The sequence below is a fragment of the Nipponia nippon genome, unplaced genomic scaffold (assembly GCF_047370975.1).
Source record: "Nipponia nippon isolate SJK-2023a ecotype South Korea unplaced genomic scaffold, ASM4737097v1 scaffold_9, whole genome shotgun sequence".
In the NCBI taxonomy this organism is placed as follows: domain Eukaryota; kingdom Metazoa; phylum Chordata; class Aves; order Pelecaniformes; family Threskiornithidae; genus Nipponia; species Nipponia nippon.
In genome coordinates this window covers 40,597,028-40,617,830 of record NW_028262413.1, presented here as the reverse complement: position 1 = coordinate 40,617,830, position 20,803 = coordinate 40,597,028, and the positions used below count along the sequence as shown (strand labels likewise).

Here is a 20,803-nt window from a genome sequence, read left to right as displayed (position 1 = left end):
GGGTGTCTGTGTGGGCTGGGGGGGTCTCCCATAGCAAGGCAGCGGGGAAGGAAGGGGAGCTCAAATAGGGTCCTCCAGGCTACACGGGACCAGCTCAGCCCCAGCCAGCACCCAAGGGTGCAGCCGTGGAGACAACGGAGGGGGTGGGCGGGGGTTTCCCAAGCCCCAGCTAAAGAAGGACCCTGGGGTAGGACATTGCCACCCCTGTTCAGCTCTCCCCCGGGGAGGGGGTTAACCCATATGCCTAAAACCCATCTAAAACCCATCACCAGCAGGAAATGCTTCACCCTCCAGCTTCCAGTCTTGACACCCGGGGGTTAATTAACACTCATTAATGAGGGCGCATGGGGCCCTTGCAGGAGCTTGGGTGGGTGCAGGGCTGAGGCAGCGGCAATGAGACGCTCAGCCAAGGATGAGACAGCCCCCAGGTGTCCAGCTGGGGATCCCCAAATCCTCTCAATGTGGCAGACCCCTCACTCATGCTGGGACAGAGAGGGGGACACAGCCACGCCGCTCCAGGGCTTTCTCCACCAATTTATTAGAGGAGGCCCAGTAAAATACATCTTTTCATATCCAAATGCTCGAAAAAGGTGGCACCAGAGTTCAAGTGGAGTCCAGGTGAGGAGCACGTGGAGATAAGGCACTGGTGCTCCCACGGGGACAGGCACAACGGCATCCTTCAGCAGGACAGGGATGGGGCTGGAAGAGGGGCTGGGATGCAACAGAGACACCCACTCTCTGCCTCTGGCCGAATCCAGCCTCGCCTCACTCCTACCCCGTAAGCTCAGGGGCAGGACCATCCTGGAAGGGCAGGCAGGTATCAGTGATGTGCTGCCACTGCGGGAAGGGGCCACCACCCACGGGGTGGCAGAGGCCAGGCGGGGTGGCAGCAGCCCATGGGGACTGTCCTTGTGCACACCCCGTGCTGGGGACGGTCCCATGCTGTCCCAGCCGGCAGCCGCCCCGAGCAGCTGCATGTGCTGGCTGCTGAGCAAGATGTGGAAAATATAAAGGAAGGAAACAAAATAAAACAAAAAGAAGCCTCCCCCCCACCCCGCCTCCCCCCAGTCACCCCCAAAACAGCCCTGGGAAACACCTAACGCTGGGCACTGTCAGGCTGGAAACATCCTCCAGCCAAGGAGCCCTCTCAGCTCCTTATCTCTCCTTGTAGCAGAAGACCCCAAACCTGCCCTTGCTGGGGAAGCCGAAGCTGCGGACACCAGGCTCCGCGGGGCCGCAGTTGGCCCGGGGCTTGGCGATGGGGTAGCGGACGCTGCCGTCTGCCAGCCAGCCAGCATCGCAGCGGTCCAGCCCCAGGAACTTCCAGGCGGAGTAGAGCTGCCCCACTCGGGCGATCTCGGCCCCCACGTCCTGGCAACTCTGCTTAGCCTCCTCCAGCGTCATCCCGGCCGGGCGGTCCAGGTAGAAAACTTCTCCTAGGAGGGAGACAGGAGTATCAGTGCTGAGCATCATCTGGAGCATCGCCATCTGGAGCATCCCCACCCAGGCTGAGCCCTGAGCCCTAACAAGGTGGGAGGACATGGGATGCCACTGATGGGGCACAGCATCTTCCCCAGGATCCCACCCCCCCAGCCCCTGGCCCAGCACCCACCTCTGAGCGCGGAGGAGAAGCAGAAGGCATCAAAGCGGTGCAGGTGCCGGTGGCGCGGGCCGTAGCTGCGGATGCCAGGGGCAAGGTGCAGCCCACCACAGGGCTTGCGGGGCAGGCGGATGGGGTACTGCACGGTGCCATCAGCCAGCCAGCCTGCATTGCACCAGTCCAGCCCCTCACTCCAGGCCTGGAAGAGCTGGTTGAAGGTGGCGAGGATGGCGCCCTGCTCCTGGCACACTTGCTCTGCTTCGTGGAAGTTGAGCCTGTACTGCCCGCGGGGAGGCTGATAGGGGAACACGATGCCTGGGGGCAGATGGGGCGCTCAGCCGGCTCCGCTGGCAGCCCACTCACCCCGTCCAGCCCGGCAGGAGCCACAGGGGTCCCGAACCCATCCCAGATTCAGGCTCTGGGACAGGGACCACCCCAGGGTGGCACAGCCCAAGGCTCAGGCATGCAGGGATGCTCCAGGCATGCAGCCGCCAGCGGCGAGTTGCCAGCGACATCTGGTGGCACAGGGACACAGGGGCTCAGTGCTGGGGACACAGGGACCACCCTCGTGAGGACGGCACCCGCACCTACAGGGATGCACAGACTATGATAGTGCGGATGCAGGGACCACCGCCACAGGGTCGTATGGACCACAGTCCTAGGGATACACAGGCAGTGGTCCCAGGGAGGCATGGACCACCCCTGTGGGGATGGACAGACCATCGGCACAGGGACTCACAGGCTACAGGAACAGGGACGCAAGGACCAGCATGATGGGGACGTATGGGCGACGATCCCAGGGACACATGGACCACCAACATGGGGATGGATGGACCACCGTCATGGGGATGGGTGGACCACAGGAACATGTGCACCACCACCATGGACCACAGTCACAGGGACCGGTGGGGACAAGCCACTGTGGGAGGCAGGGCCCGGGGGCTGAGGGGGTGGGCAGGGGCACAGCAAGGGAGACATTTCCACAGTGCTGAGCAGGGCAGTGGAGCCAGGGCTGAGTCAGGTCCCTCATGGCAAGTGAGCAAGAGGGGTTGGACCAGTCACCAAGGTTCATCACAAGATGCATGCGGACAGCCAGAGCTGGGAGGCGAGGGGGCGGCTGCAGATGATGCAGCACAGCGGGAAGATGGGTGGGTAAAGGCAGGAAATGCTGCAGCCACGGGGTCACCCCCAGCCCTGCCTCCACAGCACCATCCCCAGCACCCCAGCTGGGCAGACTGCTCTGGGCTCACTGGCTGCTGAGGCCCCACACTCAGACTGCCCCAAGCCACCACCCCATCACACCGAGCAGCCCAGCCCCTTTCTGCCCACAACTGGGCTCCCCGACCCACCACCTTGCTACCTCCCCCAGCGAGGGGGTGCCACGGGAAGGCCAGGCTCGCTGGCTTGGCACAGGGAGTCACGCGGTCCCCACCATGCCCCCACCTTGCAGCCGGAGGTCCACCACGTCACTCTCATCCTCCAGCCCATCGATGACCTCGCAGCGGTATTTGCCATCATCCTGCAAGCGCACGTCGCTGACGACCAGCGAGGCCTCGCGGCGGCCGGCCTGGTGGAGGTGAGCACGGCCCCGGAAGTCCCCGAAGGCCATGTAGGTCTTGCCGATGGCCACCAGCACGTCCTGCTCCTTGGTGTAGTCGTCCCGCAGCTTGGACCACTTGATGCGGATCTTGCGCTTGGCCTCCAGGTCGGGCTCATAGTGGTAGTGGCAGGGCAGGGTGACATTGGCACCGTTGGAGCTGTAGACAGGGTCTTTTGGGGTCTCCACCACCAGCTTGGCCCCGTTGAAGTAAACCACTGGGGACAGGGAGGGAAAGCGTGAAGTGTGGGTCAGGGTCCATGGCTGGGCAGCATCCCCAAATCTCCCTGCAGCCACTCCGCTCCCTCCCTCCAGCCACCACCTCTTCTGCCTAAGCATTCCCTGAGCACCCCCTGAGCATCCCTGGAGCACCCCTGCCCACTCCTCTGGGCCCCACATCCCCCCCAAGACATGGGTCCCAGCCCCATCCCAGAGGCGGGGGGGCGGGACGGGACTTCAACCCCTTGCACCAACCTGCCAGCCCCCCTTTCCGCCAGCCCTGCCAGTCCCCAGTATACCTTTCTCCTGCCCGTTGCCCTTGTCATTCATGATGTGGTTGTAGTAGAAGCCGTTGTAGAAGGGGTGGTGGGAACCACTGGCCAGCCACAGCAGGGTGGCCTCCAGGAGCAGCGGGAGCAGCAGCATGGCTGAGGAACGAGGCCGAACCCTGAGCTACCGAGGAGGAAAGGGCTGTGGTAACACCCCAAAATAACCAGGAGGGCCCCAGCGCTGCCTGGCACACGGCGGCAGGCAAACCCCACCACAGGGATCTGAGGGGTGGGAATAGCCGGGAGAGCGGCTAGCCTGCCCGCAGGGGAGGGCGCAGGCAACCTGAGCCGTGCCCCACAACCGAGGCTCCCAGTCCCCTCCATCCTCATCCTCCCGCCCGGGTCACACTGTGCACCACTGCATTCGCTGCTGCCGCCCGTTGGGGCTTGCGGAGTGGCCAGCCGGGAGTGGGGAGCTGAGACCAAGCCAGGGACAGGGCAGCCAGGAAAAACGGGATCCCAGGGCGTCCTTTGAACAGGGAGCACTGGGAAAACATCATGTAGGGGGTGCGGGGGGAGAGAAGTGGCCGAGCCCCGCTGTAAGCAGCAAGCTCGGTTTACAGAGGCAGCCAAGCGTGCAACCCAGCCGAGGAGGGGAGGAGAGAGTTCAGGGCTGCCTGCGCTGCCCCGGCACCGGACAAAGCCCGGCGGCACCCAGCCGGCCTGGCCGAGGACCCCCAACTCTGACCCAGGGCTGCCGCTTTGCACCACAGATGTGGCTGGCGCTGACCCCATGCGACACATATTGCTCCCAAACCATGTCCCATGGGTGGGGGGAAGCCCGGCAGCCCCATGGCACCAGAGACCCGCACTGCCCCAAGCTCTGGGTGCCCTGGGCACCCAAAGGTGCCCTGCCTGGGGCTCACCCAGGGTGGCTCGCAGCAGTATTTGCCAGCTTGTGAGCTTTCCCAGAGCCGGCAGAGGGGGCCCGGCACCCAGCAAGCCTCCAGCAGCCCCCTCCAAGACTGGAAGGGATCTGACATCTCTGCCCCCTGCTTAGACAAGGTTTACGAGTGCTTGCAAAGGTGTCCCAGGCCAGGGAGCTGTGGCAGAGCAGGTGCTCACCCCCAGCAGGGTCCAATACAGGGTAAGATGGTGGTCTCCGGGGACGGGGGCATGCAACCATCTGCTCTCACCGTGGGTTACTCGCTCCCAGGCTCTCCTCCGCAGTCGGTGCCACTGCTCACCTTCCCATGGCGTGCAGCCCACGCTTACTACCCACCGAGGTCACTGGAGCTGCTGCCAGAGGGCGCGGGGTGCACCCACTCAACAGCGAGCGCAGCCCCGGGAGCCTGGTGGCAGCAGTGCCTGGCACTGCAGGCACCGGAGCCCAGCAGGCATGCCGCCACGTGCTGCCCGCGCCCGGCAGAGCGGGCTCGAGGCACCAGCAGCTTCACACCTTGGTTTGGGGGGCAGCAGCCCTGGACCCCCGGTGCCCCCAACGCCTAGCCACCCCCCAGAGCCCAGCATGGCGGTGACACACCGGGGGGCCCGGTGTCCTCAACCACAATGCCAGCGAGCATCGTGCTGCAGCACCCAGCGCACCGATGCCTGGCACCTTCCACGGTGATGCCCGGCACCCTCCATGGCGATGCCATCCCTCCCTGCCCTCCCCGGCAAGCAGGGTGCCCACCACGCCGGGGTGCCAGCCCTCCCCAGCCCCGGCTCCGGGGCCAAGCCCTACTCACGCTGGTTGCGGGCAGGCTGCGGGCAGGCGTGCAGGCAGGCTGCAGGCAGATGCACTGTGTTTAGGGCTCTTGCAGGGCTGAGAGGAAGCAGCTCCAGGGCCTGCCTCTTAAAGGGAAACACACGCCTTTCCCAACCCCCTGCTCGCAGCCCGGAGCTGGGGTGGGTGCCCCCGGCCCCCCGCCTGCCCGCCGTGCCTGAGCAACGGCCTTGCCGTGTGCCTGCACGCTGCCTGCATGCTGCCCGCATGCTGCCCACACACCTCATCTGTGATGTGCCAGCTGCCAGCACTGCCCCCGGCTTAGAGGGGAGAGCAGCGGGGAGCGGGGTGCCCCGTTGGGGCTGGTGGGACCCTGTGATGCCCCGTGCAAAGCCCCGGTGAAGGCACAGTGCCGGGGGAGAAGAGCCATCCCTTGTCCCACATCCCTCCAGGGGAACTGGCTGCGGTCCCCAGGCAATGGTGGTGTTGAGCACACACGTGGCAGGAGCACCGTGGGCACGAGCAGCTCGGGACGGGTGGGCTGTGGAGGGTGGTGGTCCGTGCCCGGGATGTGGGGTCCAGGGGAGGCAGCTGAGCCACAGGGTTCAGCCTCTTCGGGGTCCGCTTGGGGCTGTGGGGGCAAAGCAGAGGCACAAAAACCAGGGCTAAAGCTTTGGGGTGCCCAGTTGAACCACCTGAGGGGGCATCATCCCTAGATTTGGGTGATGCCCTCCGCTCCAGCTCCCGCCAGCACATGGACACTCAGCCCCGGCTCCGAGAGCCCAAGATCCGGCCCTCAGGAAGGGCAGCACGGCGGCAGCACAGCCGGGGGATGCCGCTCTGGGAGCGGCCAACAGGGCCAACCACACGGAGGAACCACGGAGCGGCGTGTGCCCTGACCCGGCGACCCGCCGCCCGGCCCGGCCCGCCGCTTCGCCCCCCGCTTTGTTGTTTTATGGCAAGGAAATGAGGCACGGGGGCCCTGGTCTGGCTCTTGCCGCCACGCGGGATGGCGTCCAGCCGGAAAGAAAACAACTTGTGCAAAAATACACTGCCCGGGGGCTGGCCAGGACCCCTTCCTGATGGCCCCCCAGCATGGCACACTCGGGGTGTGATCTTGTCTGCCCACTGACATCACGCTGATAGGGAGCAGCTGGCACCGAAACAGCGTTATCTGCCACCAGCACCGGCCCAGCAGCCCCCGTCCTCCGTGGGAAGCCTTGACCGGGGATGGCTGTGGGACCCAGGGTCTGGAGGCACTGCTCTTTCTTGCTCTCCTTCTCCCTGCACACCCAACCATTGGGGCCCACAAGTCGTCCCTGAGGAGGGACACGGCAGGGCCGGGCTGCCCAGGGACATGGGAGCGTGACGGCCGGGCACGCTGCCTGCTTGCCTGCCCAGAGCAGGCTGCTCCACAGCCCACAATGGAGGGGTGATTACATCTCCCAGCACGGTGGTGCGGGGCTGCTGTGCTGCCTGTATCTCGACCAAGGGTCTCCAGTCCCCCCAGCCCTGCCCCATGGCTGGAGGAGGTGGTGGGATGGCATCCCGGCTGCGTCCCGGCTGCATCCTGGCCACCAGTGCCCCTCTGCAGTTGCTTGCCCAAGTCATCCGTGTCCCAGTGAGCCAGCAATTGGGATGGTTCCCTCCACCTCCCCGGCTGTGCAGACAGACAGACAGCCCCATCGGGGCACACTGCTCCTTGGTGTGGCCACTCCATTTTTTCAGAGCCGAGGAAGAAGCCACATGGTGCCCTGTGCTGCCTGTGCTGCAGCGCCTGCCAGGAGCCATCCTCTGCCCGGCCCGAGGAGGGGAGCGGCAGCAGGGAAGGGGAGAAGGATGTTTTTGTGCATCTCTTTTCAGCAACAGCTCATGGCTCACATTCGGCCACAGCTCTTGTCTGGATGTGGCCGCCAATGCCCTCCACCTTCTCCTGGGGAGCAGGGGGCATGGTGAAGGATCCGGCCACCAGCGGCCCCCTGAGGAAGGAGGAATCCCCTTCGCTCCCTCCTGCCTCTCACCCTATTTTTGGAGCTTCAGGGATAATCCCAGGTTTGTTTTCTGCTCCCCAAGGGGGACCCTGGGTGGGACCGCGGGTTGCAGGGTGAGCGAGGCTGCACAGGGTCAGGGTAGCTCTGACCCGGGAGCACGTGTTTAGGGCATGTGTTTAGGGCTGGCTGAGCTTTTGGTTGGACGGGAGCCATAAAAATGTCATCCCTGTCTTCCCCGCCTCAAACCCGGCAGCTGACAGCTCTGCTGTGGCCCCACCAGAGAGATTTCTCCCTGAAACGCCGCTTGTGTAGCATGATTCCAGCAGGAACCTGTTGCCAAGGCTCAAACTGGGGAGGAAAACCCACGTTCCTGGTGGGATGGAGGAGGCTGTGATCTGTGCTGGGCTTTCCGGGTGGAGGCGAGAGGATGCTCTCCCCGACGGCTGCTTCCTGAGGAACCGGCTCGCGGGCAGCTGGCAGCACCAGCAGCCGAGTCAGCAGGCAGCGGGGTGCCGCGGCCGCAGCATGCCGGCCCTCCCGGCCTTCCTGCTGCCCCAGCAACCCAGCCGCGTCCGGGAAGAGCATCCGAGGGACAGGGACAAGCTGTGGGGATCTGCTCATGGTGTGGAGGGTGCCCTGGCCCTCGCCAACCCCCCCCCCCTGTCCTGGGGCTCCGGAGGAGGAAGGAAACACCGCAGAGCTGGGAAGGGGCTCAGCATCCGTCAGAGGGGCTCGCCTGGGGGGTGGCAACGGGCAGGGGGAAGCGGCAGGCGGGCGCCAAGGATGCGTCCCCTGCTCTGACACACAGCATCTGCTCCCGTCACCCTCCCCATGGAGCCTCTGCCGTGCCCCTGGCGCGGGGCTGTCTTGGCTGGACTCGGAGCAAGCTGCTCTTATCTCTGCCCCAGCTTCCCGGTGATAAGGACGGCATGTCTGGAGGTGAACCAGGCTGACTGTTCCCCCCGTCCCTGGCTCTAGCTGTGGCTGCTATTTGTCACCAAGCAGCCGCAGCCACAATGAATTCAGCCCAGTCTCTGCAAGGAGCCCCTCAGTCCCTTTGGTGCCTGGGGCTGGCACCCACAGGGCCAGGCAGGAGCCCAACTCCCGCAGGCAGGACCCGGAGAGGGATGCATGGCCGAGCAGGGCACTGCCGGCAGCGGGAAGGTGCATGGATGTTGTCCAGAGCTGCGGGGATGGAGAGCTGCGGTGGGATGCAGGTGGCCCTGGGCCCATTCGTGCCAACCTCAGGGGTCCCTGCCCAGTGTGGCAGAAGACTCCGGAGAGGAGCAAAGCTCCTCTGTCCTGTTCACCCCAGTGCTCCTTCCCTACCAGGGACCCCATCCTCAATGCAGGGGAATCTTGCTCCAGCAGCATCCGTCCCCCTGCCCTGCCCAGGGGGGCTCTGCTGGGAGCATCCCCACGGGCAGCCCTGGCAAAACCCACAGCTCCCTCCAGCCCTGGGAGCACACTGGGGTGTAAAAACCGGTTTTGCTCCAAGCTGGGAGATTTGCTCCAGGATCAAAGCCAAAGGAGGAGACACAGGGCGTGGGGTGCTGATAGCGGCTTCCCCTCCCCAAGTTCCATCCCATTGCACTTGGCCAGCTGCGAGCACAGGCTGCGGCAGCTGTGATGGGGCGGAGGCAGCGGGGAAGATGCACAAAGCCCTGGTACTCTGTTTTTCAGGCAGGGAAGGGAGCCAGGAGGGTCTGTGAAAGTAGGAGAGGTGCAGGATCAGTACAGCAGCAGCAGCCCCCCGGGATGGAGAAACCGGGGGGCTCAGAGAGGATCCTAGGGGATTGCCAGACCTGCTGGGCTTTGGGAGGTGGCTCTTGGGGAGCCAGAGCAGCCAAGTCGACAGGCTCAAAGTTTCAGCTGGTTTTAATACTGTCAGAGACACCCCAGAGCGGGGCCGCCACCGCCATCCCACCCGGGCTCCCTCGGCGCTTGCCAAAGCAAACCTGCTGCCAGCCCGGCCCCACAGCCACTTCGCATCCCAGCAGGCGGGGGAAGCATCACCACCAGCGCTGCTGCCCGGAGACCCTGCCCGCACTGCCGCTTGCCGGTGCTGGGTCTCACTCATCTCCTACTGCTAATCCCGAGGGCTCGAGCATTGCAAGAGGCTCCCCTCCACCCCATGGAAAAGGAAAAAATCAGGTTACAAAAAGGGTCATGGCACAGCTCTCTGCCTACTGCATTTGGGTGGTTTAACCACCACCTTTCCCATCTGTTCTCCACAGCCTTGTGGCTACAAACCATCTCTCCCCCTCTACCAGATTGCAGCTCCCTTGGTCACCTCTGGGGAAAAGGGACCTCCAGGCACCCCAAACTGCAGTAAGGTGGGGACAGCAGCAATGCTGAGACTTGGAGGACGCTGGAGCCGGCACCCCAGGAAGGGGAATGGGCAGTGCCTGCCAGAACGCCAGCTGCGGCGCCTGCTGGGATTGCTCAGTGGGTAAAGCCACCAGCAATTGGGACCCAGTGCCTCTTGATAGGAGCCGTCTCATCACTCCCCTCGCACTATGCGGCACTGACACCGCAGGCAAGGAGACCCAGGGCCTGGCAAAATGGGGAGGGGGCAACAGCTGAGCAGGTTTTTCGGAGCCCCTGCTTGCAGCCATGCAGGGAGCAGGAGGGACATCAGAGGCTGCAAGCCTGGGGTGCCTGCCCTAAGCCCCCCAAAACTGCAGAGCCCCGAGCCCCAGTGCAGACAGGGGACTGCCACTGGCTGCGGCCTCTCTGTTGGAAGCAGAAGCAAAAAGGGGGAGAAAATTTGTCTCCAGGCTTAGCTGGGAGGATGCAGCCAAGCCCCAGTTGCAGGAGACGGTCCCCCAGCCAAGCCCCAGTTGCAGGAGAGGGTCTCACCCGTGGCTAGCGGGGCAAAAGGGCAGGAGTCACCCCTGCATCCCACCTGCAAGGGCCCCGTAAAGTGCAGTGCTGCAGCCCCAGCGCCAACATGGGGCAGGGGAGCCCTCCCGGCCGCCTCCCGAGTTTGGGGACATGGAGAGGGGGGTGTGAGGTTGGAGCAGGAGTGGGCAAGGGCGGGCAGGGCGCGGGCCGGGCGGCGGGAAAGAGCAGCCCCGTCCTTCCTCCCCGGGCGCCTACTCATCGCAGCCCAGCAGCTCCACGCGCAGGGTGATGCGGTTGTGCCAGGCCACGGGCAGGATGCGGACGAAGCGGGCATGGAAGGGCACGTCGAACACGTTCTTCTTGTGCGAGTAGTTGTCGCTGTTACCGTGGAAGATCTAGGGAGGGAAAGGTGGGTGTCAGCACCGCCGGAAGCTCTCCACCACCGTCCCATCCCTCCCCACAGCGGCATCCCCGAGCCCCGGTAGGTTGCTGCCCACCTCGCCCACACACCTTGGTGCTGTTTGTCTGGCCATCCCGGTAGAGGGTCCAGGACGTGCCGTTGTCGCTGTAGGCCACCTTGTAGGCTGCCACGTATTGGATGTGCCCGAAGTCGCGGGCTCCTTGCGTGATAAGGCCCGTCACCTTCTTCTGGTCCCGGAGGTCAATCTGGCACAGAGAAAAGGCTCGTCAAGGCTCCTCGCAGGAGCAGCGCTCCCACCCCAGAGCATCCTGGAGGCAGCCACGGCGTGCTGGCCCTTGAGGGTCGAGAATGAAGAAAACACCGCTCTACCCTCGCCCCAATGTCAGAGCGACTAATAAAACACTACTGTGAAATATTTGATCCTTTAACACTTGCAGCATCCCTTGAAGCAACCCAAAGCAGGACGCAAACCCCATCTCAGCTCCCTTCCCCACCACTGCCACCTCGACATTTTTTGCTGAAAAGGTCAATGTGGGAATGACAGCAAAAAATCTCAATTCAAAAAAAATAAAGGATTCCCGGAGGAAATGCATTTCCACTGGAAAATTATTCTGGCTGAGAAAATATGCAGTTCAGCGTGGTCTGACATTTGGGTTGTAAGTGAGATGGTTTCTGTTCTGTTTACTTTGCCACACTGTGCTACTGCTGCTGGCACGCTGCAGGGTAACCCAGCAAATGAGCTGAAAGTCTCCTTAATTTAGTTCCTATTTTATGCTCATCAAGGGCAGTACTAGCTACACGTATACATGTATATGTGTATATATGAGTATACATGTAAATCTGCATACACGTACACAACCAGGCAGCCTGCAGCGTGACAGCCCAACTCAGCGTGTCATCCTGACCCCATCAGCAGACGTCTTGATAAGCTGTTTTATTTAGGGCCATGGAGCAGCTGCTTTTAATCATTTCCCAAATAAAAAGCGGGACAAATATCTAAACTGCTTTGTCCCATTATGTCATGAAATCATGTGAAAAGTATAAAAACAGAGGAGGAAAGGAAACTGAGAAGGAAATTTCAAAACTATTTGTTCCCATTCCAGGCTGGGAAGAAAAAAGCAAACCTGATTTTTTCCTGCAAAACAGAAACGTGGTGTTCCGGGCAGCCAGAGGGTCGTGGGACGGTCACCTCAGGCCGGGACGGTGCTTCCCAAGGGGGTGACGCAGCGCTAGGGTGCTGCGGGCTCAGTGCACCCCACAAGAAGGTCTGCAGAGATGGCACCACCCCGTCCCTGTCCCTACAGGCGCTGATGTTTCTGACCCAGCACTCCAGTATCGCTGTTGAAACCGGTGGCTGCGGCCCCATCTTGACCTACCCCTGCGATCCCAGGTCAGGGAGGGCACCGCCGGGCTCTGTGCCCCATGGTGAGACACTGGCTGCACCATCCTGGCGGCCCTGCCCGGCCTCTCCTGCCGTGTCCATCCTGCTTCCAGCCGCCCCAGCACAGGAGGTGGCCCTGGGCACAGCTGGAGAAGCTGGGGAGGAGAAATGAGGTTCCAGAGGGAGGGCACCGAGACCCACCTGCAGCCACTCAGACTGGCCGTTGTGGAGTGCTGTCCAGGCATTGGTTTTGCCCGTCTTGTCCAGGCGAGCGTAATGGGGGTGCCAGGTAAAGGCGTCGATGCCCCAGGTCTTGAAGACGCTGGAGGCTGTGATCTGCTGGTCGGAGATGAGGCGGGATTTCATGCCCAGAGGCTCCGAGCAACCTGCCGTGTTGAAATACACTGTAACACAATGGTTTATACAGGCGGTGAAAAGGAAAGAGTCCACGGCACCATCGTGAGCAAAACCCCACAGCCCCGGCAGGCACCGTTCCCACGTTTCCACTGCCGGGAGCGGCAGGCAGGGCCAGGCAGGGAAAGGCTCAACAGAGGCACAAAGTTGCAGCCGGCTTGCCTTTTCCCCGGGATTTTTATCTCCCAGCTATTCCCTGGCTCACAGTGCCTCCTGCTGCAGGGACGCACGGATGTCCCCACCGCACAGCCCAGCCCTGGAATACAGACGGCTTCGGCAGGAGGCAGAGGAGGATGATTTCACGAGTGAAGAGAGCAATGCAAAGACATCCCCAGCCAAAAGCACAGCTGGCACCGCACCCACACAGCGGCAGGACACGACCCAAGCCCCCACGGTGCCCAACTCCCACCCTGGCATGCGGGTCCCGCTCGGCTGCCGGGGATGTGCCGCAGGGCAGGAATGTGGGAGGCACAGCGAAAGGGCTCAGGCTAATCATCCCTCACATTTCCCAGAGGACTTTGATCCTCCGGTGCTTTTCAAGCTCTCCGGCAGGAAAAACAGCCGGTTCACAGCTCAGACAGGGAGGAGGCACAATAAAAAACCCTGCCTTGGAAAGGTGTTAGCAGCGTGAGAATGCAGCTCAAACCCAGCTGAGCCGATGGGATTAACGGCTTGTGCTCCCCAAAAGCACCCATGGGTATATCCAGGCATCACGTAGCTGGCGTGAGAAAAACAAGGGCTCACAAATTCCCTGTCCCCGGGGATCGGAACCAGCAGAAGGGCTGATGCCCTGCCCCGTGTCACCCCCTGCCCTGCGGTCCCTGGGGAGCGGAGAGCCACCAACATTTACCGTTCATCTCGCAGCCGATGAGCTCAAAGCGCAGTGTGCAGGCACGGCGGCACATCACGGGGTAGATGCGGATGAACTGGGCGGTGATGGGAGGGTTTAACATGTTGGTCTGCATGGTGCCGTAGTCCACGTTCCCCGGGAAAATCTGCAACAGCGAGCAGGGCTGAGCGCCCCAGCCCTCCCGCAGCCTCGTGCATAAAAGCCCTCCCGCTACAGCAATGATCCCCAAATTGCGACAAGCAGAAAGGTGGCTTGCTTCTTTCTTTGTAACACAATAAATACAGTCAGGTCATGCTTTCATGCATTTTTTCCACCGCTGCAGAAACGAAAGAAACTTTTCTTTTTTTTAAAGCAAGGCAGATATTCCCAGCCATTCCCTGGATGCTCAAAAAACAAGCACAAGACACTCGTCATAAAAAACTGAGAGTGGAGAGTGCTGCATTCAGTGACTATTCCTGCTTTGAGAGTGAGATACGCTGTCGGCTCACGCTTGGTGCAGACACAGCACTGAGCTGTGTAAGCCATTCGCTAGCACTTCCAGACCATGCCCATTCCCACAGTGTGTCAGCAATAAAGATGTTATCTGAATGACCTAAATAAGTCAGTGCTGCCTCTTTGGTTATGCTTATTATGGTCAATTAAACAGAGCCAGAGCGCTGCCCAGCGCTGGAACCATCTGTGCTGTCTCGCTGCTAGGACGGTTCCCAACGTGGCTTTGACCCAGGTCAAAAGCACTTTCCCAAACGTGGGGACAGGTTGGGATGCAGCTCACAGCCACCCCAGCGCCCACAGCACCACTGGGCAGGAGGAGCCGGCACGGTCCTGGCGCGGAGCATCGCAGCCCACCTTGTCTGCGTCCTGCTTCTCATCCTTATAGAAGGTGAACTCCCGCCCGTCCAGGCTGTAGGCAACTTTGTAGGCGCGGACATACTCTGACTGGCCTACGCGGCGAGCGCCTTGCGTGATGATCCCCGTCAGCCGCATCTTCCGCAGCAGGTTAGCCTGGGGAGGGAAGAAGAACATGAGCGGGGCGCAGCGCAGATGGGGTGCCCAGCCCCTGTGCCCACCAGCGTCGCCAAGCCTGGATGGCAGGGTGGGCTCACGCTCAGCATTGGGACCAGGAGAGGGGCTGCCCAGGGCACTCTGACTTCCTCGGGGCAAAAGCATCCCAGCCTTGCATCCCAGGGTGGGCAGAGAAGGGGGGATCACCACCCTAGGTCCCCATCTTTCCCCCAGGGACCTTGCCTTCTCCAGGCGTGTCACAAGATGCCCTTGGGTGGCACCCTGCTGCAGCAATTTAGCCGCGCGTTTGCCACCAGGAGCAGAGAAATCCCATGAGAGCAAGACCAACCGTGGCTACCAGGGCTGCCCACTATGCCGGCGCTCGCAATCCTGCCGTGGATACCTGGATCCAGGGGCTCTTGTCATAGTTGCCGGAGGTCCAGGCATTGACGATGCCGTGGTTGTTGAGGCGGGCGAGCTCTGGACCCCAATACTGGAGGCCAAGGAAGCCATGGTAGACAGAGGATGCTGAGAGCTGGGCATTTGAGATGGCTCCTCCTTCCATGCCCAGGAGAACAGCACAGCCTGGAGGCAGTGGGGATATCAGCACCAAAGAGAGACAGTGACCAGGGAGCAAAACCAGGGGGTCATTTGCCTCTTGTCTGGAGAGAGGGCAGGAGATGGAGGCCAGCCCTAGGACCTGGCTGTCCCCAGGGTGTCCCCCCCCGGCTCAGTCTTCAGCCAAAACTGCACCATCCATCAGCCCCTCTCACAGCACAGCGGTCTGAGGGGGGAAAGGGATGCTCTGGGGCCCCCCCACAGAGCAGACAGCACCTTCCTGGGGAGGCTCCCTCCATCAGGACCAGGCCTGATGGTATCAAGGGCAGCCAGCACACAGGCACCCACAGCTGCCCTCCAGATCCCCTAAACCAGCTGGTGAGATCTCTCCTGGGCATGCTGGCAATGGGGGACAGAGCAGTGGGGAACAGGGAGGGAAAGGAAATTCTGTGCAGTTGGTGCCAGGGACTTACGGATGTGACAGGTCTTCCCCAAGAATGGAGAAGAACACTTGCAGGCATAGTCGCCATCCAGGTCCATGCAGGTGCCTCCATTTTTGCAAGGCTGGGAGTAGCACTCGTTCTTGTCTAGGAGAGAGAGTGGGGGGGTTCAGGATGTGACCCCAAAGCCAGTCCTACAGAGGAGACCCCTCATTTGGTGCAGCGGGAAGAGGGGGAGGCATCCCCTGAGCAAGGGCCATGGCGAGGTCCCGGCTGATACGGTGGCACAGGTTGAAGCTCTAACCCAAGGAGCTGCCAAAACCGTGCCCCTGCTGACTGCAGCCACGCGAGTGCATTGGGACACACAGCCACAGCAAGGCTGGGAGCTGGCGTGGAGCAGGCTGAGCCTCATGGCACCCCTTGTCCCATTACTGGAGGCACCGTGTCCCTCCAGAGGTGCAGAGCAAGGCTCAGACACAGGCATGTCCCCGCGCCATGGTCCCTCCCTCTACCCTGCAAGGTCCAAACCAGCCCATGGTCCTCGACAGAGCCCAGCACCAAACACAGCTGCAAACACCCTCCGGTTGCTTGTCCCCAAGCACTTAGAGGCAGAGCAGCCCCCCCCGGCACCCCCTCCACCCCACTGTACTCACTGTTCTGGCAGTGCACCCCATCGTACCCCGCGGGGCACTTGCAGATGTAGTCGGTGAAGACATCCCCTCGGTTCGGGACCAGCTGGCACACACCGTTGTTGTGGCAAGGATTGGGGTGGCAGGGGCCTGGAGAAGAGGAAAGGGGGGAAAATGGCTTTAATATGGGCACAGGTGGAGAATAAGAGCATCCAGTGGGCCATTGCTCCCCAAAGACATCGCATTCCCCCCCAATGATGGAGGTCACCACATCTCTGCTTGGAACTCTGCTCTATGTGCCCAGCAGCAGGGCTGGACCCCAGGGCCAGCGGTGCAGGGCCACAACGAGGGCACTCTGCCATGCTGCAAGGTTCCTGGGCTTCATGGGGCCCCTGTGATGGGGTCAGCATCTCACCTTTCTCCGTCTCATTGCAGTCAATGCCAACATAGCCCTCAGGGCAGATGCAGAAGAAGGGGGTCTCATTAATCCCGGTCAGGCAGGTGCCCCCATTCTGACAGTGGTTTACGTCGCAGAAGTCACCTGGAAGCAAAGCCACATGTCACTGCAAGCCATGCCTATGGCAAGCATCTGCCACAGCCCCGCAGATGCACAGGGAGGCATCCCGGCTCGACAGCAGGAACTGCTCCTCTGCGGATGCCACGGGGAGGGAGCACGCAGCAGGGGCTGGCGGGACCGGCTGCCGGATCCTGCACAGGACTGCGGGCGTTCAAGAGCGATGGTCGAGACCAGGAGCATGAGAGAGTAGCCAGGAGCTGCCCTGCCCTGGCACATTAAAAAAGGGGTTTAACAGAGCCTGCACGTCAAACCGAAGCCAGGGAAACCCAGATCTTTGGTGCATCAAGTGTTTCTGCTGCTCAGCTGGGAAGTGGGGGTGGCCAGGCTGGGGCTCGCTCAGGCATGAGCAGGACGGGATTATTCAAGGGAATGGGGCAGTTCCCATGGCTGGGTTTTGCTAATGAAAGTTAGTACTCGTAAGACCAAAAAAAATCATTGTAGGGGGAGCCCGCACGCCTCAGCTACCAGATGCTGGAGACACGTGAGGAGGGAGCACAGGGTCCATCCCTGCACGATGCCTGCTGGGACTCCGTTCACTCCGAGCACTCTCCGAGCAGCTCCCACCAGGCAGCCCCAGCCCACAGGCAGGTCCCCCCGGGGAACCGGTGGGGCTGGACCTTCTTCCCTGTCTGCTCATCCACCTCCAGCATCTCCCATGGTATTGGGTTTACATGGGGAGGTGGTGGTGGCAGGGGGCTGCAAGGGTGGCTTCTGCGAGAAGACACCAGGAACTGCCCCCATGTTGGAGACAGCCAGTCCCAGCCAGCTCGAAAAGAGACCCACTGCTGCCCAAAGCTGAGCCCGTCACTGACACCGGTGTTGCCTCTGTGATAATATACATAAGATAAGGTAAAAAACGATGTGCAGCAGCTGTGGGAGAGGAGTGAGAAAAATGTGAGAGAAACAGCCCTGCGGACACCCCAGGCAGACAATAAGGAGGGGGAGGAGGTGCTCCACGTGCAGGAGCAGGGATTCCCCTGCAGCCTGCCGTGAAGACCACAGTGAAGCAGGTTATAGAATCATAGAATGCTTTGGGATGGAAGGGACCTTTAAAGGCCATCTAGTCCATCCCCCCTGCAATGGGCAGGGACATCTACAACCAGATCAGGTTGCTCAGAGCCCCATCCAGCCTGGCCTTGAACGTTTCCAAGGACGAGGCATCTACCACCTCTCTGGGCAACCCTGTTCCAGTGTTTTACCACCCTCATCGTAAAAAATGTCTTCCTTATATCTAGTTTGAATCTACCCTCTTTTAGTTTAAAACCATTACCCCTTGTCCTATCGCAACAGGCTCTGCTAAAAAGTCTGTCCCCATCTTTCTTATAAGCCCCCTTTAAATATTGAAAGGCTGCAATAAGGTCTCCCCACAGCTTTCTCTTCTCCAGGCTGAACAGCCCCAGCTCTTTCAGCCTTTCCTCATAAGAGAGGTGCTCCATCCCTCTGATCATTTTTGTGGCCCTCCTCTGGACCTGCTCCAACAGGTCCATGTCCTTCCTGTGCTGAGGGCCCCAGAGCTGGATGCAGTGCTCCAGGTGGGGTCTCACCAGAGCAGAGTAGAGGGGCAGAATCACCTCCCTGCAGAGGTTGTCCCTCTGCAGCCCATGGAGAACACTATAGTGAAGCAGGTTGTCTCCCTGCAGCCCGTGGAGGACTCCATGCTGGAGTAGTCTGTTCCTGATGGACTGTACCCCATGGAAAGCAGCCACGCTGGAGCAATTCATGAAGAACTGCAGCCCATGGGAAGGACCCACACTGGAGCTTTTTCATCTTCTTTTCTCCTCCCTGTCCTGCTGAGGAGGGGGAGTGAGGGAGCAGCTGGCTGGGTGCCTGGCAGCCAGCCGAGGTCAACCCACCGCACCCATCAACCTTCTGCTCCTCATTGCAGTGCTCAGTTAGACTGCAAGAGCCTGCCTGAAATTCATCCCACTCTCAATTTATTCTGCCCCAAGAGCTGCAAGACAGCAATGCTCTCCATAAACCTAGACCAGATGCCCACAGATCCAGCTGAAAGCCTCAGTAGCTCCTCACGAAGCACTGGGACAGCACATCCCTTGATGCCAGGCTCTTCTCTGCTATGCTGCAGGAGTAAGAGCAAGGGCTGAACTCAGGTGGAGACCCAGGAATAACCCCCCACTACCTGCATGCCCCGGAGAAGGTGGAAGTTAATGAGCTGTGAGCTTGCTGCCCAGACCCACACCAAACAGCACAGCTCTCATTAGCCTAAGCTACTACTCAGAGAGCTCCTACTCATTAGTCTTTTAATAGCAGGGCTCCTTTGAGTTAATCCTACCCTTCCTGACACTCCACATCTGCAGGGTACACAGTGGTGGAAGACAGGCCAGCGTTACGTGAAGGCTTCCAGAAAGATGCTGTAGCTCCCTTAGCCCAGCCTCAGGAGGTAGAAAAACTTGGGCATCGGTTCAAGTCACTGCCTGCGCTGCCCAGCCTGTTCTGCATGACCTCATGCTCCATCAATGCGCTGCCATGAGCTACAGCATGGGAGGAGAGAGCTCCTGCTGATACGTGGGGATGCCTTTGCCCCACACCCCGCCACAGGTCTCGGGCACATCCAGCCACCCCATCCCAAGGATCTCTCCCGGCAGCCGGCCAAGGCCCCGCGGACAGAGCTGCTTCTGTTCAGCAGCCGGAGCCGGCTGCTTCCCCAGGCACGGAACGCCAACAAACGTGTGCTCCCCGGCATCCACGCTGCCTCCGACGCAGGAGTTTCTGGCGTGGGACACATCGGCAAAGGAGCAAGGGCTCCTCCCAGGGTTGGGACAGGAGGGGTCCCAGTTTTATACTTTAATTATACCAAGTAACTGGACTCCTTTTTATCCCCTCCCAGGAATAATCCCTTACGTGGTGGGTCTTGCTAGCCAGCCCCCTGCCTAGCAGCGAGGCACACAGGTCACATTTTCCACTGTGGCAAGTAGTTTTGGATGCTCCTATTTCTCGGCTGTTTCAGGCCTGGTTTCGGAGCAGTTCAGCATCTCCATCCTCCCCACACACATTTTTCTCCAGTCAGGGACAGAGCTGTCACAGGCAGGACAGTCAGGAACCAAGGCAACAAAGATCAGCCACCGCTTTTGGAAATGTTTGCTTATATGAAGCCACAGGCTGGCTGGAAGGCAAAAATAACATCCTCTGAAAACTGGGACGGCTCATCCCAGCGGGGCTGGGGGAGGTCAGGTTAAGTCTGCCTCGGGAGGGCAAAACGGGCACCTCTCCGCAGGGAGAGTGAGCACCAACAGGGCCTTCCTCACAGCACACCTTCCTGCTGCCCTTTGCCCCTGGCCCTGAGCCTGCGCTTCGGCTTGGCTCCCCTTTTCCCTCGTCTTGCCCATCCCTTTCGGAGTCACCCACCCCAGGCACGACCCACAGGGTGACGATGGAGCTGCTTCTCCCCGGGGTTCCCCTGGCCAGGCCAGCCCGGCGCACTGTGCCAGGCGGTCCCAGGGAAGCTGTTTACATCGCGGGCACGGTTACATCTGACCCTGAAAACACGGGACGGCCCGGCTGAGCTATTCCCAGCTCGGGAGCAAGGACGGGGCTGCAGACCTGAACTCTGCTCCTGCGGCGGCAGCCCTGGGGGCTGCGCACCCTCTCACTTGCCACCCCTGCACCCCGCACATGGCAGCCTGGACTCTCTCACCCTGCACCCCAGATCCTTTCGCTCTGCACCCTGGATCCCCTGCACCCCGGCTCCCCTGCACCCCGGCTCCCCTGCACCCCGGACAACCCCGCACCCTGGATCCCCTGCACTCTGGATCCCTTGCACTCCGGATCCCCAGCACCCCAGGCTCCCTGGCACGCTGGATCCCCTGCGCTCCGAATCCCCTGCATCCCAGGCTTCCCTGCACCCCACATCCCCTGCATCCCAGATCCCCATCACCCAGGGCTCCCTGGCACCCCTGACTGCTGTCACCCCGGACTCCCTTGCACCTCTGATACCCGGCACCCCGGCTCCCCAGCAACCCGGGCTCCCTGGCACCCCTGATCCTCAGCACCCTGGCTCCCCAGCACCCCTGCACTCCAGATCCCCTGCACCCCGGGCTCCCCTGCACCCCTGATTCCCGGCTCCCCAGCACCCCGGGCTCCCCGGCACCCCGGCACTCACCGACCACGACCAGCAGCAGCGAGAGCCCCAGCCCCAAAACGAGCAGCGCCCGCCACGGCCTCGCCGCCTCCATGCCGCGCCCCGAGCCGTGCCGCCGAGCCGCGCCGAGCCGCTCCGCTCCGCTCCGCTCCGCTCCGCCGCGGGGCTCGGGGCGGGGAGTGACTC

The 20,803-nt window shown here is 61.6% G+C and overlaps 2 protein-coding genes across 6 annotated transcripts; both read right to left on the bottom strand.

Annotated features, from left to right (window-relative positions):
• Positions 1-511: 511 nt before the first annotated feature.
• On the bottom strand, positions 512-5,509 carry HAPLN3 (hyaluronan and proteoglycan link protein 3). 4 transcript variants are annotated; one of them, XM_087743893.1, is made up of 5 exons: positions 5,434-5,509; positions 3,716-3,864; positions 3,044-3,415; positions 1,613-1,915; positions 512-1,436 (listed from the first exon to the last, which is right to left on the bottom strand). In XM_087743893.1, the coding sequence occupies exons 2-5, from the start codon at positions 3,840-3,842 to the stop codon at positions 1,156-1,158; spliced, it is 1,083 nt and encodes a 360-aa protein (XP_087600019.1). In that variant the 5' UTR covers positions 3,843-3,864; positions 5,434-5,509; the 3' UTR covers positions 512-1,155. The 4 variants fall into 4 exon arrangements, with proteins under 4 accessions (XP_087600019.1, XP_087600017.1, XP_009468347.2 ...); XM_087743891.1 differs by having other exon boundaries at positions 3,716-3,869; positions 5,434-5,502; XM_009470072.2 differs by having other exon boundaries at positions 3,716-3,844; positions 5,434-5,492.
• Positions 5,510-9,262: 3,753 nt separating this feature from the next.
• MFGE8 (milk fat globule EGF and factor V/VIII domain containing) lies at positions 9,263-20,803 on the bottom strand. Of its 2 annotated transcripts, none has more exons than XM_009470073.2 (10): positions 20,639-20,803; positions 16,360-16,485; positions 15,969-16,094; positions 15,349-15,462; positions 14,721-14,902; positions 14,162-14,317; positions 13,316-13,460; positions 12,253-12,455; positions 10,760-10,915; positions 9,263-10,644 (listed from the first exon to the last, which is right to left on the bottom strand). In XM_009470073.2, the coding sequence occupies exons 1-10, from the start codon at positions 20,709-20,711 to the stop codon at positions 10,501-10,503; spliced, it is 1,425 nt and encodes a 474-aa protein (XP_009468348.1). In that variant the 5' UTR covers positions 20,712-20,803; the 3' UTR covers positions 9,263-10,500. The 2 variants fall into 2 exon arrangements, with proteins under 2 accessions (XP_009468348.1, XP_009468349.1); XM_009470074.2 differs by having other exon boundaries at positions 12,253-12,437.